General features: G+C 38.4%; 1 protein-coding gene across 3 annotated transcripts; it reads left to right on the top strand.

The window, feature by feature from the left end:
• Nucleotides 1-228: 228 nt before the first annotated feature.
• LOC127419298 (POU domain, class 6, transcription factor 1) lies at nt 229-19,943 on the top strand. Of its 3 annotated transcripts, XM_051660600.1 has the most exons (12): nt 229-588; nt 4,040-4,170; nt 4,945-4,989; nt 8,736-8,916; nt 9,141-9,256; nt 10,911-11,136; nt 12,556-12,770; nt 16,040-16,168; nt 16,405-16,641; nt 16,880-17,015; nt 17,252-17,420; nt 17,507-19,943. In XM_051660600.1, exons 2-12 carry the CDS (start codon nt 4,117-4,119, stop codon nt 17,850-17,852), a joined length of 1,854 nt encoding a protein of 617 aa, XP_051516560.1. In that variant the 5' UTR covers nt 229-588; nt 4,040-4,116; the 3' UTR covers nt 17,853-19,943. The 3 variants fall into 3 exon arrangements, with proteins under 3 accessions (XP_051516560.1, XP_051516561.1, XP_051516562.1); XM_051660601.1 differs by lacking the exon at nt 4,945-4,989; XM_051660602.1 differs by lacking the exons at nt 229-588; nt 4,040-4,170; nt 4,945-4,989 and adding an exon at nt 5,002-5,775.
• Nucleotides 19,944-20,324: the final 381 nt, after the last annotated feature.

Raw genomic sequence — 20,324 nt, 5'->3', positions numbered from 1 at the left:
AAAGCATCTGTAAATGAATAAATGAGAGTAAATGAGTATTATGAAGTAACACAAAGGATTAAGTCTGAGCACTATAACGTTTTCACCAAAACATTTCACCCACAAAAATTATTTTTGTGCATAACCTCACACTAAATTAAAACAACATCAGTCGAAAAGTGAGTAACTTTACGTTACCCAGGTTACTGTCCCTTTAAGACAGCCATCGCTCCCGTTCTGTCGAGCCAGCGCCATTTTTTCAATGCAAGACTCCGGCCTGCATAAATTATGTTCATGACGTAGTGCAAAAGAGCAAATTTGTGCTAATTTTTCGCCACTTTTTCTGCAGATTCGGGTTTACTTTGGCTATTAAGGTGCACTTACTTCACCGGCGCGACAGTTAACGAAAATACGTCATTAGATATTTAGTTAAAAAGGAGCCGCGCGCTTTCCCGAGCCTCCTTATCAATGCAAATAGCTCTTTTGTGTGTAGCCGTAGCGCGCGCCTGGAAGCTGTGAGGTGAATTTTTAATTATGCATGTTTAAAAGAAACTGTGGCAAAGCTCGGCGAAGGAGGAGAAATAAAGAAAATATCCCACCTCACAGCAGGTAAGTCGCGAATATAATCGCAGTTTGAACGTATTTTTGCACAACGCAATACGAGCTGGGGGAATCGAAATGAGTTTTTGGTTAATATGCAATGGTCGTAATTAGCATAATTTATATATTTATGATAAAGAGAAAGGAAATACATCAAATGCCAACCCGAGTCATGGCATATTGGCATGTGAGGAGGAGTGCGTGTCAGTAGATGTAGTGTGTATCCCGTGAGGAGTTTTATTATCACGTTGAGGATTTGGGGGTGTTGTTGGGCTGCTCAAGTACCAGCGGAAGTTTACATCAGATCAGGGCTTTTTATGAGTCGTGCCTCTCGAGCTGTTTGTCCACAATGACATTTCGTGACTAGACGAGATGAGAGAACATACACTGGTGTCCCTTTACTGTCAAAACCGACACACTTCGTATTTAAAACAGTCGGGGCCCTCACAGGCCTGCTTGACGTGAAAATGTCGTACCCCTGAATGCGCGAGACTGGCATAATAAGGATAATTACATGCGCGCATTTCATTTCACTTGCACAGTAATTAAAGTGGAATATGTTGGGTTGATTTAGCACGGTAATTATGTACCAAATGTAGAAAAACGGGGGTTACATTCATGAGGGAATCATGAGAGACCTGTGTTCAAGTTGACAGCCGTGAGAGCGATAAATAAAGTATGTAATGCACGTGACGTCATATACTTGTCTATGTCAGCATCATTATAATTATGACATAATGAATAAGTTAGTCGCTGCCATACAAAAATGTACTATGCAAACCATAGTTCCCACCAAACACCAAAGTTACTACAGCTATTGTTACTACTGCAAAGTCATAATAAAGTTAGAAGGTTTTAGAAACTTTGTTATTTGGTTTAATTTCTGCTTTTTGATGACAATCATGGCTAATACCACAGTTACCATAAGTTACCACGGTTTTATTATAGCAGTATCTATGTAATTTGAGCAGCATGTTACCATGGAACATTTTTGTAACAGTGTGATTCAAAGCGACATCATATTTTAACAATTCAAAATATGGATAAACGTCTTACTCATATTGGAATATTCTAGTAGTTTAGAGACAATTAGCTTTAATGTAGTGTGGAATCAAGAATTGGTCTGTTGAACTTATGGCCTATTTGACATTTTATTGACAATGTTAAAGGATTGTTTTCTTTTTTAATTCCTGAGTAATATCTGTTTTGGAAAAAATGAAAATGTTGAAAATAATATCAGCATTCTATCAGGGCTTGGTCTGGGCCTGAAGGGGTCTTTCGTCTTGGTCTGGGCCTGAAGGGGTCTTTCGTCTTGGTCTGGGCCTGAAGGGGTCTTTCGTCTTGGTCTGGGTCTCAGGTGGTCTGGTGTTGGTCTCGGTCCAGTCCTTGGAGGGTCTTGATTTGAAAAGACTAGAATAGTATTATGTGTTAAAAGGGTTCTTATTTGTTTTAAATCGCATATCTTTTTTTTTTTTTTTTTTTTTACTTCTACACTGAAAACGCTAATAAGTTGACTTTACTCAATCGATTGAGTAAACTCATTCCCTCAATTGAATTGTGTCATGGCGTCTACAAAACTTGTGTAATAAAATTCACTTAACTTGGTGATTATATAGGATGAACTTAACTGTTCAAGTTAAGGTAACTAGACTTAACTTAGTTAAGGTAAAGTAGACGTAACTCAGATTTGCTATTTAAATGTTGTTGTTTCTACTTAAAGGAATAGCTTATCCAAAAATTAAAATTCTCTCATCATTTGCTCACTCTCATGCCATCCCAGATGTGTATGATTTTCTTTCTGCTGCTGAACACAAAGATTTTTAGTAGAATATTTAAACTTTGTCCTCGCAATCTAGGTGAGTGGTGGCCAAAATTAAGTTCCAAAAAGCACATAAAGGCATAAAAGTAATCCATAACTTCAGTGGTTATATCCATGTCTTCTGAAGTGATATGATAGGTGTGGGTGAGACACAGATCAATAGTTATATCCTTTTTTACAATCATTCTCCAGTTTCACGTTCACATTCTTTTTTGTTTTTGGTGATTCACATTCTTTGTGCATGTCACCACCTATTGGGCAGGGAGGAGTATTTATCATAAAAAAATACTTAAATATTGATCTGTTTCTCACCCATACCTATCATATCGCTTCTGAAAATTTGGAATTAACTACTGGAGACTTATGGATTACTTTTATGTTGGCTTAGTGCTTTTTGGACCTTAAAATTTAGATACCAATTAACTTGTTGCATTTTATGGACCTACAGATCTGAGATAATCCTCTAAAAATAATTGTTTGTGTTCAGCAGAAGAAAGTAAGTCATACACATCTGGGATGGCATAAGGGTGAGTAAATTACTATCCCTTTAATAATTGTAATTGCATGGACTCAAATTTAGGTCATACAATAACACAGCTTAAAGATCTAAGTCAATCAATAAGTAGAATAAATAATAAAAACTTAATTCTCCACAGAAATGCTTAGACACCTGTATTTCAGTTGCACATGCACAGTGAGAACTTAAATAGAGTTAACAGGGTCCAACTTGACCAAAGGGGACACAGATCACTGTTATGGTCACAAAACAACTATTTGCAACAAAACAACATACTATAAAAGCGCTTAAACCTCTGTGAATTCTTAACAACAACTATTTAAATGCCCCTATAAATTCCCTTTGACCAAGGAAACATAATGAAATAATTCCAGCGCAAAGCATCGTTTATTCCCCATAGCCTCAGTTTTGTACTCCATCGTTTAAATTATTAACACTTAATAATTAAGTGGGGGGGGGGGGCTGGGTAGCTCAACGAGTCAAGACACTGACTACCACACCTGGAGTCGCAAGTTTGAATCCAGGGCGTGCTGAGTAACTCCAACCAGGTCTCCTAAGCAACCAAATTGGCCCGGTTGCTAGGTAGGGTAGAGTCACATGGGGTAACCTCCTTGTGGTCGCTATAATGTGGTTCGCTCTCGGTGGGGCGCGTGGTGAGTTGTGCGTTGATGCCTTGGAGAGTGGCATCAAGCCACCACATGCACTAACGCGCTCAACAAGCTACGCGATAAGATGTGCGGATCGACGGTCTCAGACATGGAGGCAGCTGAGATTGAGGCTAGTCACTACGCCACCACGAGGACTTCGAGCGCATTGGGAATTGGGCATTCCAAATTGGGGGAGAAAAGGGGAGGGGAAAAAAACTAAAAAAACAAAAACAAAACTGAAGTCTATAGATTTAAAAAAGTACAATGAACAAAGATTTTTGAGTTATGAGCCCAAAACTTGATATTTCACAGAATGTTTAATAAGGACAACCTGATCTTTCTAATAATGTAAACATTTTAGGGTTTACAGTGTATAACTCAATATTTAAGCTTTGATACTGGCAGCTTTGATACTCTAGGCCTGTCAAGCATCCTTAGTGACCAGCTTTTTTCTTTTTTTTTTCTTTTTTGTCTCAGGTGATACAACATAGCTGGCAGCATCCACTTCATTCACTATGCGGAATCGGTGATCTCCTTAGAGCTTAGACTTCATCATGGACACTGAGGATCTCCCTGTAAACAATGCTCCTCTCACTGTCAATGAACAGGTATTCTTTCGTCAAAACAAACAAATCCATAATCTCATGCTTTTCTTACAATAAATTGGTGTACATTAACATTTCATTACATGTCCAGCCATTACACCTCACGCCTCCCTGTGTGTGTGTGTGTGTTCGGTCAACATCCACTTGTGAGCACAAGCAGTTCTCTTCCGGTGGTGAGGAGTTTGCAGAAAGCATTGCTTATGCTAGTTTTTGGGCTGACGCTGTTGTTTGTTTCAGTTTGCTATACTCATGTGTGTCAGGGCTCAACAGTAAGGATTTTTTTTTATTTCAAAAACAGTTGCTTGATGAGTTTTAGCAACATAAATTTATGTGTACACATTTGTTTTAAGCTATAATGTATAATTAATTTTGTTTGCTGAAAAATCAGCCTGTTCTTACTGATGCTTTCAAGACACAGGAAAGACAAGATCACAAATCATAATAAAAAAAAAACCATTATGTCAGCCAGCAAGATAACATTAACACGGTGACATTTATGTAAATCAGCACAATTTGCAACAGCAATGTTAATTTTATCACAGAAAACCAAATGTTTTAGTTTGCAAGACAATGTGTGCTTGTACAATGTAAGATGCAGTGACAACGCAGCACTAGCCACAACTGGCCCCAAACTCTCTTTCACTGGCTCTATAGGGGCATTCCTTATTGTTGAGCCCTGTGTGTCTTTGTTTGGTTGGTTCTTTATGTCCTAATGTGTGCTTGGCATCTCTGTTCTCTTCAGCCATTCACTGTCTGACCGCAGAAGTGTTTTCTCAGCTTTTAGGTTCCTGCACTTTGAAATTCCCAGAACAAGACGAGCAGGTACGCACCTTCTCCCGCCTCTCTACTGCCCTCTGCGCACTCCTTAGCTCCCCTCTCTGCCTGTGCTCTTCCTTTGTTCCTGTGATGATTCTCTGATCTCAACTGAAATGCATTCTCAAAAAAAATCTTGATAGTAAAGATTAATCAGACTTCAGGCTGAGCAAACACTTTGAAATTGTATTATGCTATAGATATTAGAGCTGTGAATCTTCACTGGCCTCATGATTTGATTACGATTCAAAGGGTAATGATTCTCGATGCATCACGATGCATCTTGTCCTTCAATTTCTTTCTTTTTTCAGTTTCTTCAAAATGTATTTTTTACTCTATATTTTCCCTTTCAGCATTTATTTAACAGCTGTTTTAAAAAATCAGAACGAGTCACATTACATAAACTGGCCTTTTCCATTCAGTATGAGCTGTGAACAAAACATGGAACTTCCACAAGATTAAATAAATGGTTCTATAGTTTAAACGAGTATCTCAGTTTTTCAGTTTCTTTCTTTAGAACCTTATAAAAAAATCTCTTAAAAGCACAAGAAAAGAAATATTGGTTCTCCATCAAAACACACTGAATACTATGACTTCAACTGATTATATTATTTTTTTTATTTTGGTTTAAGCATTGTAAATAATTTAATAGTATTTAATTATTATTTGAAATTAATCTATGCCATGCTATTCCTTTTAATTTAACCACAACTGGAAGTTGCTGATCCAGGATGAGAGATATATCTGCTTCTGTGAGAGTTCAGCTGTCAGCTTCTCCTCTCCTCACCTGCACAGGTGATGGTAAAGCGGCTTAAATAGCGCAGTTGTTGCTTCAGAAATGTATCAAGCATCTCGTATGCACTGTTCCATCTGTTTGCAATGCGAGTAGAAGATCGCACAACCCTGTCGCAAAAGCTAAGATTGATTTCAAACTTTTATAATCAGGTGTGCGCACTGTTCTGACAAGCGAGTGACCGGCAATGACCGGCAATAAAGTAAAAGCCAATGAAATGGAGAATGAAATGAAAACATCACCAACATCTCCCGAACTGCTGCCTCGTCATTATATTTTTCTGTTTTCCCCCTGTTGTGTGCAAATCTGTGCAATAATGGGTGCGAGCTCGTCTTTCATGTTGTTTGTTGGCTTGTTATCACGAATAAACTCTCCCGTTGCTATGTGCATGGGTTTGTGAGAATTTTGGGATCGTAGTTTCATTCGGGCACAAATGGTCATGTGTTTGATATAGCTGGACTGCAAATAGTCGTGTTTGTGCACTTGACTTTAGTGTATGCACTTAACTCGCGCCTTTGTTTCTACATCTGTCTTTGGTGCGCGCCACTGCTCTACTGTGATTTAAACTGAACCCAGAATCGATTCTGATTCTTTTGAGAATCGATTCAGAATCGTTTGAGGATGAATCGCGATGCATCGCTGAAACAATTTTTTCCCCCACCTCTAATAGATATGTTATAATATATGAATGTCACAGGTTGATAGCAGAATGACATGGAGAGTCCACATATGCTTTATGGGTACATGTTAACATTTAATAACATCTTCTGCTACTTTCATTTAGCCTAATTGGCCTTTTTCAAACTTTTTAGCCTCTCCTGCAGGTGTGAAACGCATATAAAACATACACTATATTGCCAAAAGTATTCGCTCATCTGCCTTTAGATGCATATGAACTTAAGTGACATCCCGTTCTTAATCCATAGGGTTTAATATGATGTCGGCCCACCCTTTGCAGCTATAACAGCTTCAACTCTTCTGGGAAGGCTTTCCACAAGGTTTAGGAGTGTGTTTATGGGAATTTTTGACCATTCTTCCAGAAGCGCATTTGTGAGGTCAGACACTGATGTTGGACGAGAAGGCCTGGCTCGCAGTCTTCGCTCTAATTCATCCCAAAGGTGCTCTGTCGGGTTGAGGTCAGGACTCTGTGCAGGCCAGTCAAGTTCTTCCACACCAAACTCGCTCATCCATGTCTTTATGGACCTTGCTTTGTGCACTGGTGCACAGTCATGTTGGAACAGGAAGGGGCCATCCCCAAACTGTTCCCACAATGTTGGGAGCATGGAATTGTCCAAAATCTCTTGGTATGCTGAAGCATTCAGAGTTCCTTTCACTGGAACTAAGGGGCCAAGCCCAGCTCCTGAAAAACAACCCCACACCATAATCCCCCTCCACCAAACTTCACAGTTGGCACAATGCAATCAGACAAGTACCGTTCTCCTGGCAACCGCCAAACCCAGACTCGTCCATCAGATTGCCAGATGGAGAAGCGTGATTCGTCACTCCAGAGAACGCGTCTCCACTGCTCTAGAGTCCAGTGGTGGCGTGCTTTACACCACTGCATCCGACGCTTTGCATTGCACTTGGTGATGTATGGCTTGGATGCAGCTGCTCGGCCATGGAAACCCATTCCATGAAGCTCTCTACGCACTGTTCTTGGGCTAATCTGAAGGCCACATGAACTTTGGAGGTCTGCAGCGATTGACTCTGCAGAAAGTTGGCGCACTATGCGCCTCAGCATCCGCTGACCCCGCTCTGTCATTTTACGTGGCCTACCACTTTGTGGCTGAGTTGCTGTCATTCCCAATCGCTTCCACTTTGTTATAATACCACTGACAGTTGACTGTGGAATATTTAGTAGTGAGGAAATTTCACGACTGGACTTGTTGCACAGATGGCATCCTATCACAGTACCACGCTGGAATTCACTGAGCTCCTGAGAGCGGCCCATTCTTTCACAAATGTTTGTAGAAGCAGTCTGCATGCCTAGGTGCTTCATTTTATACACCTGTGGCCATGGAAGTGATTGGAACACCTGAATTCAATTATTTGGATGGGTGAGCGAATACTTTTGGCAATATAGTGTATATGGCAAGTAGGGCTAGGCAGTGTTGTTTAAATTACATTTCATTATTTTTTTCAGCCTTTTGACTCTGAGATCAGTCGGTTTAAATGATGCATACCGTATAGCGAAGACAAAATATATATACATACTGTATAGTCAAAAGGCAAAAAAATAATATAATATAATGTTATTATGTAATAGAAATAGAACAAATATTGTATGGAAATAGAAAAAGGGAATAAAAAATAATATGGAAATTGAAATGGGCATTACAGATAGAATATGGAAAGGGGTGCAGAATAAAAATCTGCAAAGTATCAAAGTTATATATATTTTTTTACATACACTGAACAAATCATTGAATCAGTGTTTTGTATCTATTCATTGAAATGGACAGTTTGAACTGAATAACAGAAATGAATGCCGTTTTTTGCTAAAGAAATTTAAATCAGAGATGTAATTAAATTTGCTCTCTCAAGTCCCGAGACAAGGAGATATGGCGATAGCTAGTCTAATGACATGCTCTTTAGGAAGCTTATTGGCAAAATAGAAATAGCATTGAAATCATTGTGATACTTGCAGTGCTGCTTAATTTAATTTCACCAGCAAAATCGAAAATGCATGAAGAATTTTCGATATATCGCCAATCCCTAATGGCAACAGTTTGGCACTAGAGCCAGCACTCTGTTGCCATGTGAACTTCATTATTACTTAAATATGACATCTGTGAGATCAGAACCCACACATACTGGTGTAAACTCATCCATAACCGACCATGGCCCATTTCCATCTTGTCAACACTGCCAGCTCCAGCTCAAGCTCTGCCAGCTCAAGCACTGCCAGCTCAAGAAAAGAGACTATTTATAACCCCCCATACTGTTATACCCCTTCCTCTAGGTCATCGTCATGTCAGGTCAGGAGACCATCCGGGTGTTGGAGGTAGAGGTCGATACAGCCCTGTCCTCTTCAGGGGTCGATGGGAAGGTGGAGTCAGGTGGCGAAGAGGGGGGAGGACAGACCCTGGAGGCAGTGGAGGAGGCATTGGATAGTCCAGTTACCACAAATGAAACCACAGCAGGTAAGAGGCTCATGTGAAACGGATGAAATGACTGATATTAATAGCAGTGTTAGTTTGGTTTCATAGCAACCCAGCATTCAAACCCACCATCATCAAAGAGGTTTATAATAAATGCATGGTTAAAAGACACCATCATTCATTATGTTTCTATGCATAAAAATACATTTAGTTTATTTGTTTGGCATCAAAATAATGGTGGAGAATGTGTTTCTCTTTGCTGGCAGTGTCTGTGGAGGTGTCATCATCCGGAGTCCAGACTGTGGTCTCCAAACCCCCCATCAGTGTGACACAAGCTCAGCCCCAGACCAGCGTACCCATCACTGTTCAGGCGTGCCCACAGGTGAACCACATCGTCCTTTTCTTAAATCTTATGTCTATCAGGAACAGTTAACCTGTTAGGTACTTAGCAGGGTAGGTACTTGTTAGGTAAACTGTGAAGATCAAACCTATTTGTTTAGATTAATAAATGGTTTCTGTCAATTAAGCTCATATTCTCTAACAAGTCTGTCATTTATTTATAAGTATTGACAATCATACGGTAATGAGGTCATGGCGTACTTTTTTCTTTTTTTTTTCTTTTTTTTTCTGAGGTTAAATTACTGTATAATGTTAGTAAAGTTTTTTTTGTTTTGCACCAAAACCATTTTCCACCCTGTCTCTGCCCGTCTGTCTGAAACGCTCGGTTTAGGTCTCAGCATCTCCTTTAAACTTCAATGTAAACGCCCACTGTTTTGATTGGCTAAGATCGTGCAGCCCCCTATATATTTGAAACCCAATCAGAAGAGAATGAACCAGCTCCACAACAATAAAAAGCAAAATTTCAGGGTTTACTCATAATACACACCCAGCACATTACATTTGAATCTATCAGACTGTTCACTGAAGCACAGCAGCACCATAGACAATAAATATCAAACAGTCATGATGACATATGAAACATTCATGAATGGAATTGGTTGGTTACGGTTTTGCCGTCAGGTCCAATATGGTTTTTACTTTCCCCATCTTTCAATAACAGTTCCTTTACAAAGCTTGAATCATATTGTGACTGGTTTATAAGCAATGCACGCTGATGTGAGCTGAAGACACATATAATAAACGCTGAAATGAGCCGAACTTACTGAACATGAAACATGACACACATACGTAATCCAATGCACGGTGAAACATGATGCACACACATATCATCCTGCACTGATGTGATCAGGAACTTTGTTAAACTTCGGTCAATATTTTCTGATGTTGGGATGCTTCAAAAGAGGCCAAAACAGAGATGCTGGATGAGACGTTGTTCTCCTAGCCAGTGGAAGCAGTGGAATCGAGCAGAACACATGCGTTTTTAAAAGTTGAGCTTGTACCAGTTATAAAACTATGCGCACATTATCAAAAACACTTCAAAATGGTCAAAGACGTCCATCTAGTGCGTGTTTGTATAGACCAACAATTAAAAATAGTGTGAGTTATAACTAGGCCCGTCTTGTTCTCTCCTTTTCACCTTTTGACCGAACTCCAATGAGCGGGCCAGGGTGCGATGATGTAAAAGTAGGCGTTGATGTCTTGCTGTTGAGGCAGTGGTGATGTATTTACAGTTGAAGTCAGAAGTTTACATACACCTTAGCCAAATACATTTAAACTCAGTTTTTCACAATTTCTGACATTTAATCGCAGAAAACTTTCCCTGTCTTAGGTCAGTTAGGATCACTACTTTATTTTAAGAATGTGAAATGTCAGAATAATAGTAGAGAGAATGATTTATTGTTTATTGTGATGTTATAACCATAGACATGAAGATATCTTAAACCCGTTGCAGCTCTCATAAGTTCTCATAAATGCTTTATGTTGTAAACGTAATTCACGTCTGCGTAGTGCATAAAACTATTTTTTTACAAAAGTAAAATCCTCTTTTCCATGATATATTGCCCCTCAATATTTAACAATAATAGTAGTTCATATGGAAAGTATGCATTGAAATGTATATACTATTTTCCTGGCAGGTCCTGACTCAGGATGGTTTGGCTTCTCTGATGACTGGCATGCTTGCTCAGCAGGGTTCTCTGGGTCAGCCCATGCTCATCCCTCTGAGCATGGCTGGATCTGTTGGGGGTCAGGGTGGTCTGGCCGTGCTCACCTTACCCACTGCTACTTTCGCCACCTTACCTAGTCTCGCTGCTGCCAGCCCTGCTGGAGGACTGCTGAAACTGCCGTTTGCTGGACTGCAAGGTATGCTGCACACACATCTGTTTTTTTTTTTTTTTTTTTTAAATTTTTTTTATATAAAGTTTTTATAATCTTTCTCCCCAAAGCATCTTAGAAAAAAGTGCATAACATATATTTTGTAGCAGTTGTTTCTGTTGGTGGCATAAGATACAATTTAAAATGCAGCATATTGTGCATATGTTATGGTGGTTTTTTTCCAAGCCACTCAGCATTTTAGAATTATTAAAAATAAAGAAGCACAAGGTGTTTTACTGAGCAGACAAACTCGATTTGCACTATTATCCTGTTTTGGTATATAAACAGATCATCGCAAAGATGCAGCTGAGAATATGACAGAAGAACTGTACAAAGAAATAGTCAATTTGTGGATCAATCATTTCCAATATACTGTATATATATATTATATGTTTTATATAAAATATACAAAATTAGGGCTGGGTATTGATACAGATTTTCTGATTCAATTTGATTCCGATTCATAAGCTCTTGATTCGATTTCGATTTCAATTCAATATTTTTGAATCCCTTTTGCTTACATATAAAATAAATGATCTCCCAGCTAATGCTGTTAATTATACAGGGGACCTTTGAACTAGGCTCATTAGGAAAATATTAATTTTACTAATTATATTTTACTTTTTCATAATTTTGGTCACATTTTGGCTTTTTAAAAATGAACAAATAAATGTATTCAATCAATAAATAAGATATTATATTTCATATATTATTTTTGTTACATATTTATTAAATTGCATAATTTGTACTAGTTACAAGTACTTATATTGATTTGTTGAACACACGCTAAACCGGTACCATCTCTTTAACAAAAAACGGCATTTCTGTAATCAGCGCCTTTAAATGAGCGCATGTTAACTAGAGAGGACTCGAATGGCTTTACCTCATCTGTGCGATGCATGATTAGCATTAAATGTTTTTTTGTAGTTGTTTTTGATCAACAACTGACTGTACAAAAAACAAAACAAAAAACCAACTACACAAGTACTGGTGAGTGAAATGTAAACATTTACCAGCCATTTGCCAAATATATTCACTTTAGTCACATAGCGTGAAATTTGGTTGCAAATGCGAGTGATTTCCTCTCATTGTAGTGGAGGGTTGCGCGTTGAGTGAAAGATGGATCTTGGGATTTAAGAGTCTATATCGAGATCATTCAAATGAAGATCGCGATGCATCGGAAAAACAGTATTTTTACCTGCCCCTATACAAAATGCAAAATAATCAAACAAGCCTACAGTAGTTAAAATCTGCTTTAAAAAAACACCATTAATCAGCTCTGTCTGACAGCTTAAAGAAAACTGGCTACCACCCATTCACAACCACATGTGTTCCATATTGATTTGACTGATCCTGCTTGTAGTGTTTGAGTTGTCTTAAGATTCTCTTTTGTGTTTCCCCTTCCAGCTGCAACCGTGTTGAACTCTGTCCAGACACAGCTGCAGTCACCTGCACAGGCGGTTCTGCAGCCCCAAGTTTCTGCACTACAGTCCATACAGGCAGCCGTGCAGCCAACACAGATGACACCAACCACCACTGTGTCTGCTGTGCAGAAAGCATCAGAGCCCAGCGCTTCTGTTGCAGCACTTCAGACTGCAGGCCTGTCCATCAACCCTGCTATTGTGAGTAGCGAAATGCTTTTATAGTGGAAATGTGTGATTGAGTTGTGTAAGAAGTGTAGAAAATGGGGGGGTTTAAGGTGTTTGAACGAATGAACAGTTCATTTAGGCTATTTTGATAGGTCAAATGGATGTAAAAGATTCAGGATTCTAGGACTTCATAAAAACAAGTGTGTAGGAACACCTCTTAATTATATTTTATAAAACTACATTTTCATTTCTTAAAAGTAGTACCTGAACATGTTAGGCAGAAAAAAAAAAGTGTTCAGTTTTTAGTTTTAGTTGTAAACCCATAAATTGCTAATGTAATTGAACCTTTTGAGTAAATTTTTAAAAAAATGAATAAACCATGTAACCCAGGTCATTTTGAATCATTTTGCAAATAATGCAAGGAAATCATAGCTGGGTGTAAAGGGGTTTGCACACTGAACGTGTCTGGCGGACGACATTGCGTGTTCTAAAATTAGGAAAAAAAAAATCTGTGAAGGTACGCACACCACGGCCACAACTCGGCGTCTGTCACTTGCGCCCAACTACGACTCCGGAGGCTGCTCAAAGTTCTACAGCACCATGGATGGCGACTCCCATAGTTTCCCATTAAATTCGACCCACATAATTTTCAAAGCACAGATTATTTACTCTAGCAATCACTGGCTGATATACAGTGCTGTGAAAACTGGTTTCTTGTGTTTTTGTGTATATCTCATACTAAATTGTTTCAAAAATTCAAACAAAATCTAACATAAAACAAAGGCAATCTGAGTAAACACAAAATACAGTTTTTAAATGATAATGTTATTTATTGAAGCAAAAAAGTTATCCAATACCAACTGGGCCTGTGAAATGTATTTGCCCTTAGTTACTAAATCCCCATATCTATGAAACTGCATTCATAATGGGATTCAGCTGGACTAGACACACCCAGGCCTGATTACTGCCAACCCTGTTCAATCAAATCAACAACTAAATATAACTTTTTCAGCAGCATGAAGTTGGCTTGCCAACATGCCAAGGTTGAAAGAAATTTCAGAAATGATGAGGAAAAAGGTGATTGAAATACATCAGTCTGGGAAGGGTTACAAAACTATTTCAAAGGCTCTGGGACACCAAAGAACCACAGTGAGAGCCATTATCTCCAAATGGAGAAAACTTGGCACTGTAGTGAACCTTCCCTGAAGTGGCCGACCTTCCAAAATTCCTCCAAGAGCACAGCGACGACTCATCCAGGAAGCCACAAAAAAGCCAAAGACAACATCCAAGGAACTGCAGGACTCTCTCGCATCAATAAAGGTCACTGTACATGACTCCACTATCAGAAAGAATCTGGCCGAAAAATGCCTTCCATGGAAGAGTGGTGAGGCGAAAACCACTGCTAACACAGAAGAACATTAAGGCTCGTCTGAATTTTGCCAAAACACACCTTGATAATCCATAAACTTTTTGAGAGAATGTTCTGTGGACTGATGAGTCGAAAGTGGAACTGTTTGGAAGACAGGGGTCCCGTTACATCTGGCGTAAATCAAACACAGAATTCCACAAAAAGAACATCATACCTACGGTGAAGCATGGTGGTGGTGGTGTGATGGTGTGGGGATGCTTTGCTGCTTCAGGGTGACTTGCAATAATTGAGGGAAACATGAATTCAGTTCTCTACCAGAAAATCCTAAAGGAGAACGTGCGGTCATCAGTCCGTGAGTTGAGGCTCAAGCGCAACTGGATTATGCAGCAAGACAATGATCCAAAGCATAGGAGCAAGTCCACCTCTGAATGGCTCAAAAGAAGCAAAATTAAAGTTTTGGAGTGGCCTAGTCAAAGTCCTGACTTGAACCCGATTGAGACGCTGTGGCAGGACCTCAAATGGGGACTTCATGCTCAAAAACCCTCCAGTGTGGCTGAACTAAAGAAGTTCTGTAAAGAAGTGTGCCAAAATTCCACCACAGTGTTGTGAAAGACTGATCTCCAGTTATCAGAAGCGTTTGGTTGCAGTTGTTGTTGCTAAAAGTGGCACAACCAGCTATTAGGTTTAAGGGGGCAGTTAGTTTTTCACATGGGTGATATAGGTGTTGGATAACTTTTTTGCTTCAATAAAAAAATATATATTTGAAAAACTGTATCTTGTGTTTACACAGGTTGACTTTGTTTTATGTTATATCTCGTTTGAAGATCTAAAACAATTTAGTATGAAAAATACACAAAAATAGAAGAAATGAGTAAGGGGGCAAATACTGTTTAATACTTTTTGTGTATGTATTTTGCACATAGCATACACAATGTATTTTCAGTTACTAGTTTGTCTTTTTGCTTGACAGCTTGAATGAAACCTATTCAAGGCTACACAGATAAATTGCATAATAAACGTTGTTCAATTTGCACTGTTACACAAGTTTCATAAACTAACCCTCAAAATTAATTTATATCACTTTGTTCTTTTTTTGAAGAAGTTCAAAAACCTTGATCAACCTTGATCGATAGAAAATGTACAAGAACATCTCTTTTAAATAAAATAAATTTTACTGCCTGGCGGTAAAGTGGCATTTTTGGTATAATAAAAGTGCAATCTACATTATAGTAAGCCTAATTTACATAGAAAGAAGGCGTGTTTGTGCAGAAAGAAATGACAATTACTTAAAGGTGCACTCAGTAATTTTTTCCCCATTAAAATATTTTACTCCTAAAGAAATGAATTGTAATTTTTAAACACATGTATAAAATCATGACTACTCACATGAGATGAGGACTCTAGTCATATCAGTAACCTTATCAAAACTATTCTACATGGGGCAGTGGCATTCTCATGGGAGCTGCCATTTTAGAATCACATGACCGGCTGAATACTACTCGCTTAATCTTAGTAACCGTCTTGTTATTGGACACTTTCACTCTTGGATTAAATTAATCCTGGCAGATTATGAAAAGTGAATTTCTACAATGGCATCTGTAACTGAAAACTATTGATTTTGAATGACGCAGCATCCACACCACTAGGTGTCACTGTAAGTCCAAGATGAGCAAAAAGTTACCTTTAAATTAGTGCACCTTTAAATACTCAAGACAATTTCAGTGCAGTTTCAGCGCTGATTACGCCTTCTTAAACTAGATTGCGAGTGATTTGTTAATAAGACGCAGGTATTTTTGTGCTTAAATACCATGCGCAAAAGTGGCGCAACTTATTATTGAATTCGCCCCACTGTCAGTTGCTAAATACAGTGTGTGTGTGTGTGTGTGTGTGTGTGTGTGTGTGTGTATATAATATTATTATTATTTTTTTTCAGATCAGCGCTGCCTCTCTGGGCGCACAACCACAGTTTATTAGCTCTCTTACCACAACTCCCATCTTTACCAGTGCCATGTCTAATGTGGCAGGACTGACAAGTCAGCTCATTACCAACTCACAGGGCCAGGTCAGTATCTAAGGACTACGTTGAACAGATGCTTTCATAAAGTGATTTACATATGAGGAATGCTTTAAAAATCTGTATTTAACATTTCACTATTTAATGTTAACTTTTCAACTTAGTATCTTAGTATCTGTATAACTTTTTGTCCTTTTTATAGTTTAATTCATATATGTATTTTTATTTGTTGTTTTACTGTTACTAATTCTTTATTAAACATAATCCTATAATATTGTCTCCAGGTGATTGGAACACTTCCTCTGCTGGTGAACCCTGCGTCATTGGCTGGTGCTGCAGCTGCCTCTGCATTGCCCGCTCAAGGCCTGCAGGTCCAGACCGTGTCCCCACAGCTGCTCGTGAACTCCCAGGGTCAGATCATTGCTACTATAGGGAACGGCCCGACTGCTGCTGCTCAGTCCACCGCATCTGTCCTGCCTAAAGCCACTGTGCCCCTGACACTCACCAAGACCACTACACAGGTACTGTAGTGATGTCCACAATGGCTCTTAATTAGTCAGTGAGCATATGATAAACACTTCGTTGTACCGCAGTGTTTCCAACAGGATTCTGGTTTAAAATAATTTATGTTCAATAATTTCAACTAGTTAGTCCTATTATTGAACCTAGTACAGTCTCTGCACGATTTATCTATATTTTATTGTCGTTATGATTTGTGACATTGTCACATTTGTTTGATCACTGTGATTGGTTCTCTAGGGTTCTGTTGGGAAAGTGGTTCAGTCTAAAGTGATCATTGCTCCGCAGCCTACAGCGGGAAAAGCAGTCACATCCCTCTGCTCTGCTGGTGCCATCGCCTGTGGAGACATGCCAACCGTTGGCCAGCTTGTCAGCAGTACGTTTTTTATTTTAATTATGTACTCATCAGGGCGCCAGAATAAAATGGCTTTAGGAGCCATTGGCTCCTAAACTGAAACATTAAGGAGCCAAATGGCTGTTTTTAGTCGCCAAATCACAGATTTGCTCGATTTAGATTGCTGTTCTATAACTGGTAGCTGATCTTGGGCTTACTCGCATTGTATATGAATAGGCTGGGAGAAAAGTTTTCAGTCAATATTTTGTTTTAATTAGAGCCACAGTCAGGTGTGCATGAAGAAGAGGCCATTAATCTGGAGGAGATCCGTGAGTTTGCCAAGAATTTCAAGATTCGACGGCTCTCTCTGGGCCTGACACAAACACAAGTGGGCCAAGCTCTCACTGCTACAGAGGGGCCTGCATACAGTCAGTCAGCCATCTGCAGGTTATTTGCATTTAAATCTTCTCCCTCTTTCCTTGTGTTAACACTCCAATATCTTAGTGTTTTGACACTTTACTTCTTATTTTAAGATTCGAGAAGCTTGACATCACCCCCAAAAGTGCCCAGAAGCTGAAACCTGTGTTGGAACGCTGGCTGGCGGAGGCTGAACTCTGGAACCAGAAAGGTCAGCAGAACCTGATGGAGTTTGTCGGCGGAGAACCCTCCAAGAAGCGCAAACGGAGAACCAGCTTCACGCCGCAGGCCATCGAAGTCCTCAACACTTACTTTGAGAAAAACTCCCTCCCGACCGGACAAGAAATCACAGAGATTGCCAAGGAGCTGAATTATGACCGAGAGGTGGTTCGCGTCTGGTTTTGTAACCGTCGACAGACTTTGAAAAACACCAGCAAGATCAATGTGTTTCAGGCCCAGTAGGATGACAGAGTGTCTGAGAATGCAAGAAACCTTTTGAAAGCTGGTGTTGAATAAATGGTTGGAATATTGGTGCTAGTCACAACATGACTGAAATGACTGATTTGCGGTTAAGACGAAGCCAGCTGCACTTGAATGAAGTGAGGTCCTAGCGTAGTGTCAAACATACTCATTTCCGTTATGCTGCATGCAGTGAATTTTTTGGCGTGCCACCACAATTTTTGATGCGGAAAAGGCTTTTGAACTATTTAAAATGTTGAAGAAGCTATGAGTCCTAATCGCCGTGTTTATAGAAAAAAAAGCACTTCGTCAATACACTAAAAAGTTAAATGTGCAAAATATTCCCCCCCATATATTTACTTGTTTTGCAGTAACTAAACTGACATTATTCTTCATAGATGTCATCTGATTATTTTCTGTTGCAACTGCAGCTATAGGTCTAGACTGAATACATTAAAATACATGTAGGTTGTAATTCAATGATTTGACTGAACCTCCCATTTATAGTGTTCATGTTGTTTAGCTGTACATTACCTGATACTGGTGTTTATGATCTTTGACCATCAAAAACCATCCATTAGAGAGTGCATGTTCTTGTCCATGCCAACAGTGGTTCCCTTGTCTTTGTGCTTATATACAGTAGGTGTAGTTTGGTCAAGTGTATACTGGACAATCATAAGACTCAGAAAGCATGCCCTGCTTTTATGTGGCGAAATCCACAGTACTCAGTCATCAACATTCATTTTGTCAGAGATGTGTATGATTGCAGTGGAGGTATGTCTGTCTGTTGATTTATATAGAAAATGTATACTGTTGAGATGACAATGACTGACCTTTATTGTTACTGTTATAGAGTTTTTGCCATAAGTCTTGGAAAAAGCAAACTCTTATGTCAGGAAATGCTTTTAAAAAGAGAATGAAATCTATAAATATATGGGGCACTTAAGAAACAATCAAGTAGTTGATTGAAGAGTCATAAAACATGTTAAGTGTTATAGGACATTATCAAAAATGCATTTTGCCATTATTGAATTTGGATTGTAAACTCCTTTATGAGAAGTTGTCCCTTGAGACATTGTGACAATACAACAATATTCACAGTTCATATGAGTATTTTTCAAATTTGTAACATGAAACAGTTCAGCGTGTTGTAACGTGTTTCACATGTTTATGTTCTAAGCATAAACCGATATTGTTCTTATGGACCTTCAGTATTTATCTAATGGATTCTTATCTTAATTGGTACAATGCTATAAATATTAATGTTGGAAGAAGGAATGGTATAAGCAATTAGTGTTTTAACTAACGCTATGAGCATAAAAAACAAACTTTTCAACATTTTAATTCACGCAGAGATGGATTTTAAAACAACGCTTAAAAATTGCATTTACAGATCCATTAACAATATTTATTTTGTATCAATTGTAATGTTTAGTATTAACTTGTTATTTTAATAAATTAACACTAAACAGACATGATGTTATATATGACTTCTCTGAAATCTCTTTTACTCTCCATAAAGGTAAGTAGGCTACTTTTGGAAACAGTACATTTTTTAACATGTACCGACACTATTTATGTTTGTATCACAATCTGAACAAAAACAGACTAGATAGAAATTTCACAAGCTGATTTTCAAAACATAGATGAAAAGAATTTGAAAAAAATCTGGTTCATTTTAAATGACTGTCCTATAAATATGGAATGGTAAAGGTAATATACTTAAAGAACTTGTTGCGACCCTTAAGAAATTTCACCTTGGTAACACTAACTATAGTCTGACATTTTAGTGGAAATCCATAACTGTTTCTATTCATTAAGTTATAAATGGGTGATTCCACGATTGTGGTGCATTTAGGGTTTTCACCTCTTGAAAATCAAACTTAACTTTCTGTTAATTATCAACATTTAATCTAAGAAAACGCACTTTTGGCCATTCAAAAAGTGTTTATGCCTATCTCAGGCCTTAAGGTTTTTTTTACAAGTGTTTTTTTTTTTTTTATGTGCAATGACTGCATGTTCTCAACCCTTTTACTAAGATTTGTTAAATTCTTTGAATATTATATTTTAATGTATACAAAATAAAGTACATATTTCCCCCCAACTTTTACTTTTTGTAAAATGGTTACATGTCAAAATAATTTACATTTGTTCCAAAATAATTACTATATTTATGTAATTTGTATTTCACTTTAATAACTAAGCCCGTTTTTCCTTTTAACGGTGCCCACAATTCCAGTTGTCAATTTTTATGGCATTTTATTTACTAAAGTAGTAAAACAAATATGGACCAAATGTGATTAAAAACAGGAGTGATTTATTTTCCATTTTGTGATGTAACAGGATTGAATATTGGGTAACAGGATTGAACACAGAGTAGACTTGGTCTCTATTCACTCAATTTACTATGTTTGTGCTCTCTGACTTTGCCACTCATTTTCACTCTCTCCATCTTCTTTTTTACTGTTACTCAAT

This window comes from Myxocyprinus asiaticus, chromosome 28 (genome assembly GCF_019703515.2).
Source record: "Myxocyprinus asiaticus isolate MX2 ecotype Aquarium Trade chromosome 28, UBuf_Myxa_2, whole genome shotgun sequence".
NCBI classification, from domain to species: domain Eukaryota; kingdom Metazoa; phylum Chordata; class Actinopteri; order Cypriniformes; family Catostomidae; genus Myxocyprinus; species Myxocyprinus asiaticus.
Note: the sequence above shows the minus strand (reverse complement) of the source record. Positions and strands in the feature narration are given on the sequence as shown.

Bases quoted from the DNA above. Each gene is read 5' to 3' on its own strand.
- LOC127419298 (XM_051660600.1), top strand. From the start codon at position 4,117: ATGGACACTGAGGATCTCCCTGTAAACAATGCTCCTCTCACTGTCAAT. The intron at 4,990-8,735 runs GTACGCACCTTC...CCCTTCCTCTAG, and splicing joins TCCCAGAACAAGACGAGCAG to GTCATCGTCATGTCAGGTCA. The intron at 17,016-17,251 runs GTACGTTTTTTA...TGTTTTAATTAG, and splicing joins CGTTGGCCAGCTTGTCAGCA to AGCCACAGTCAGGTGTGCAT.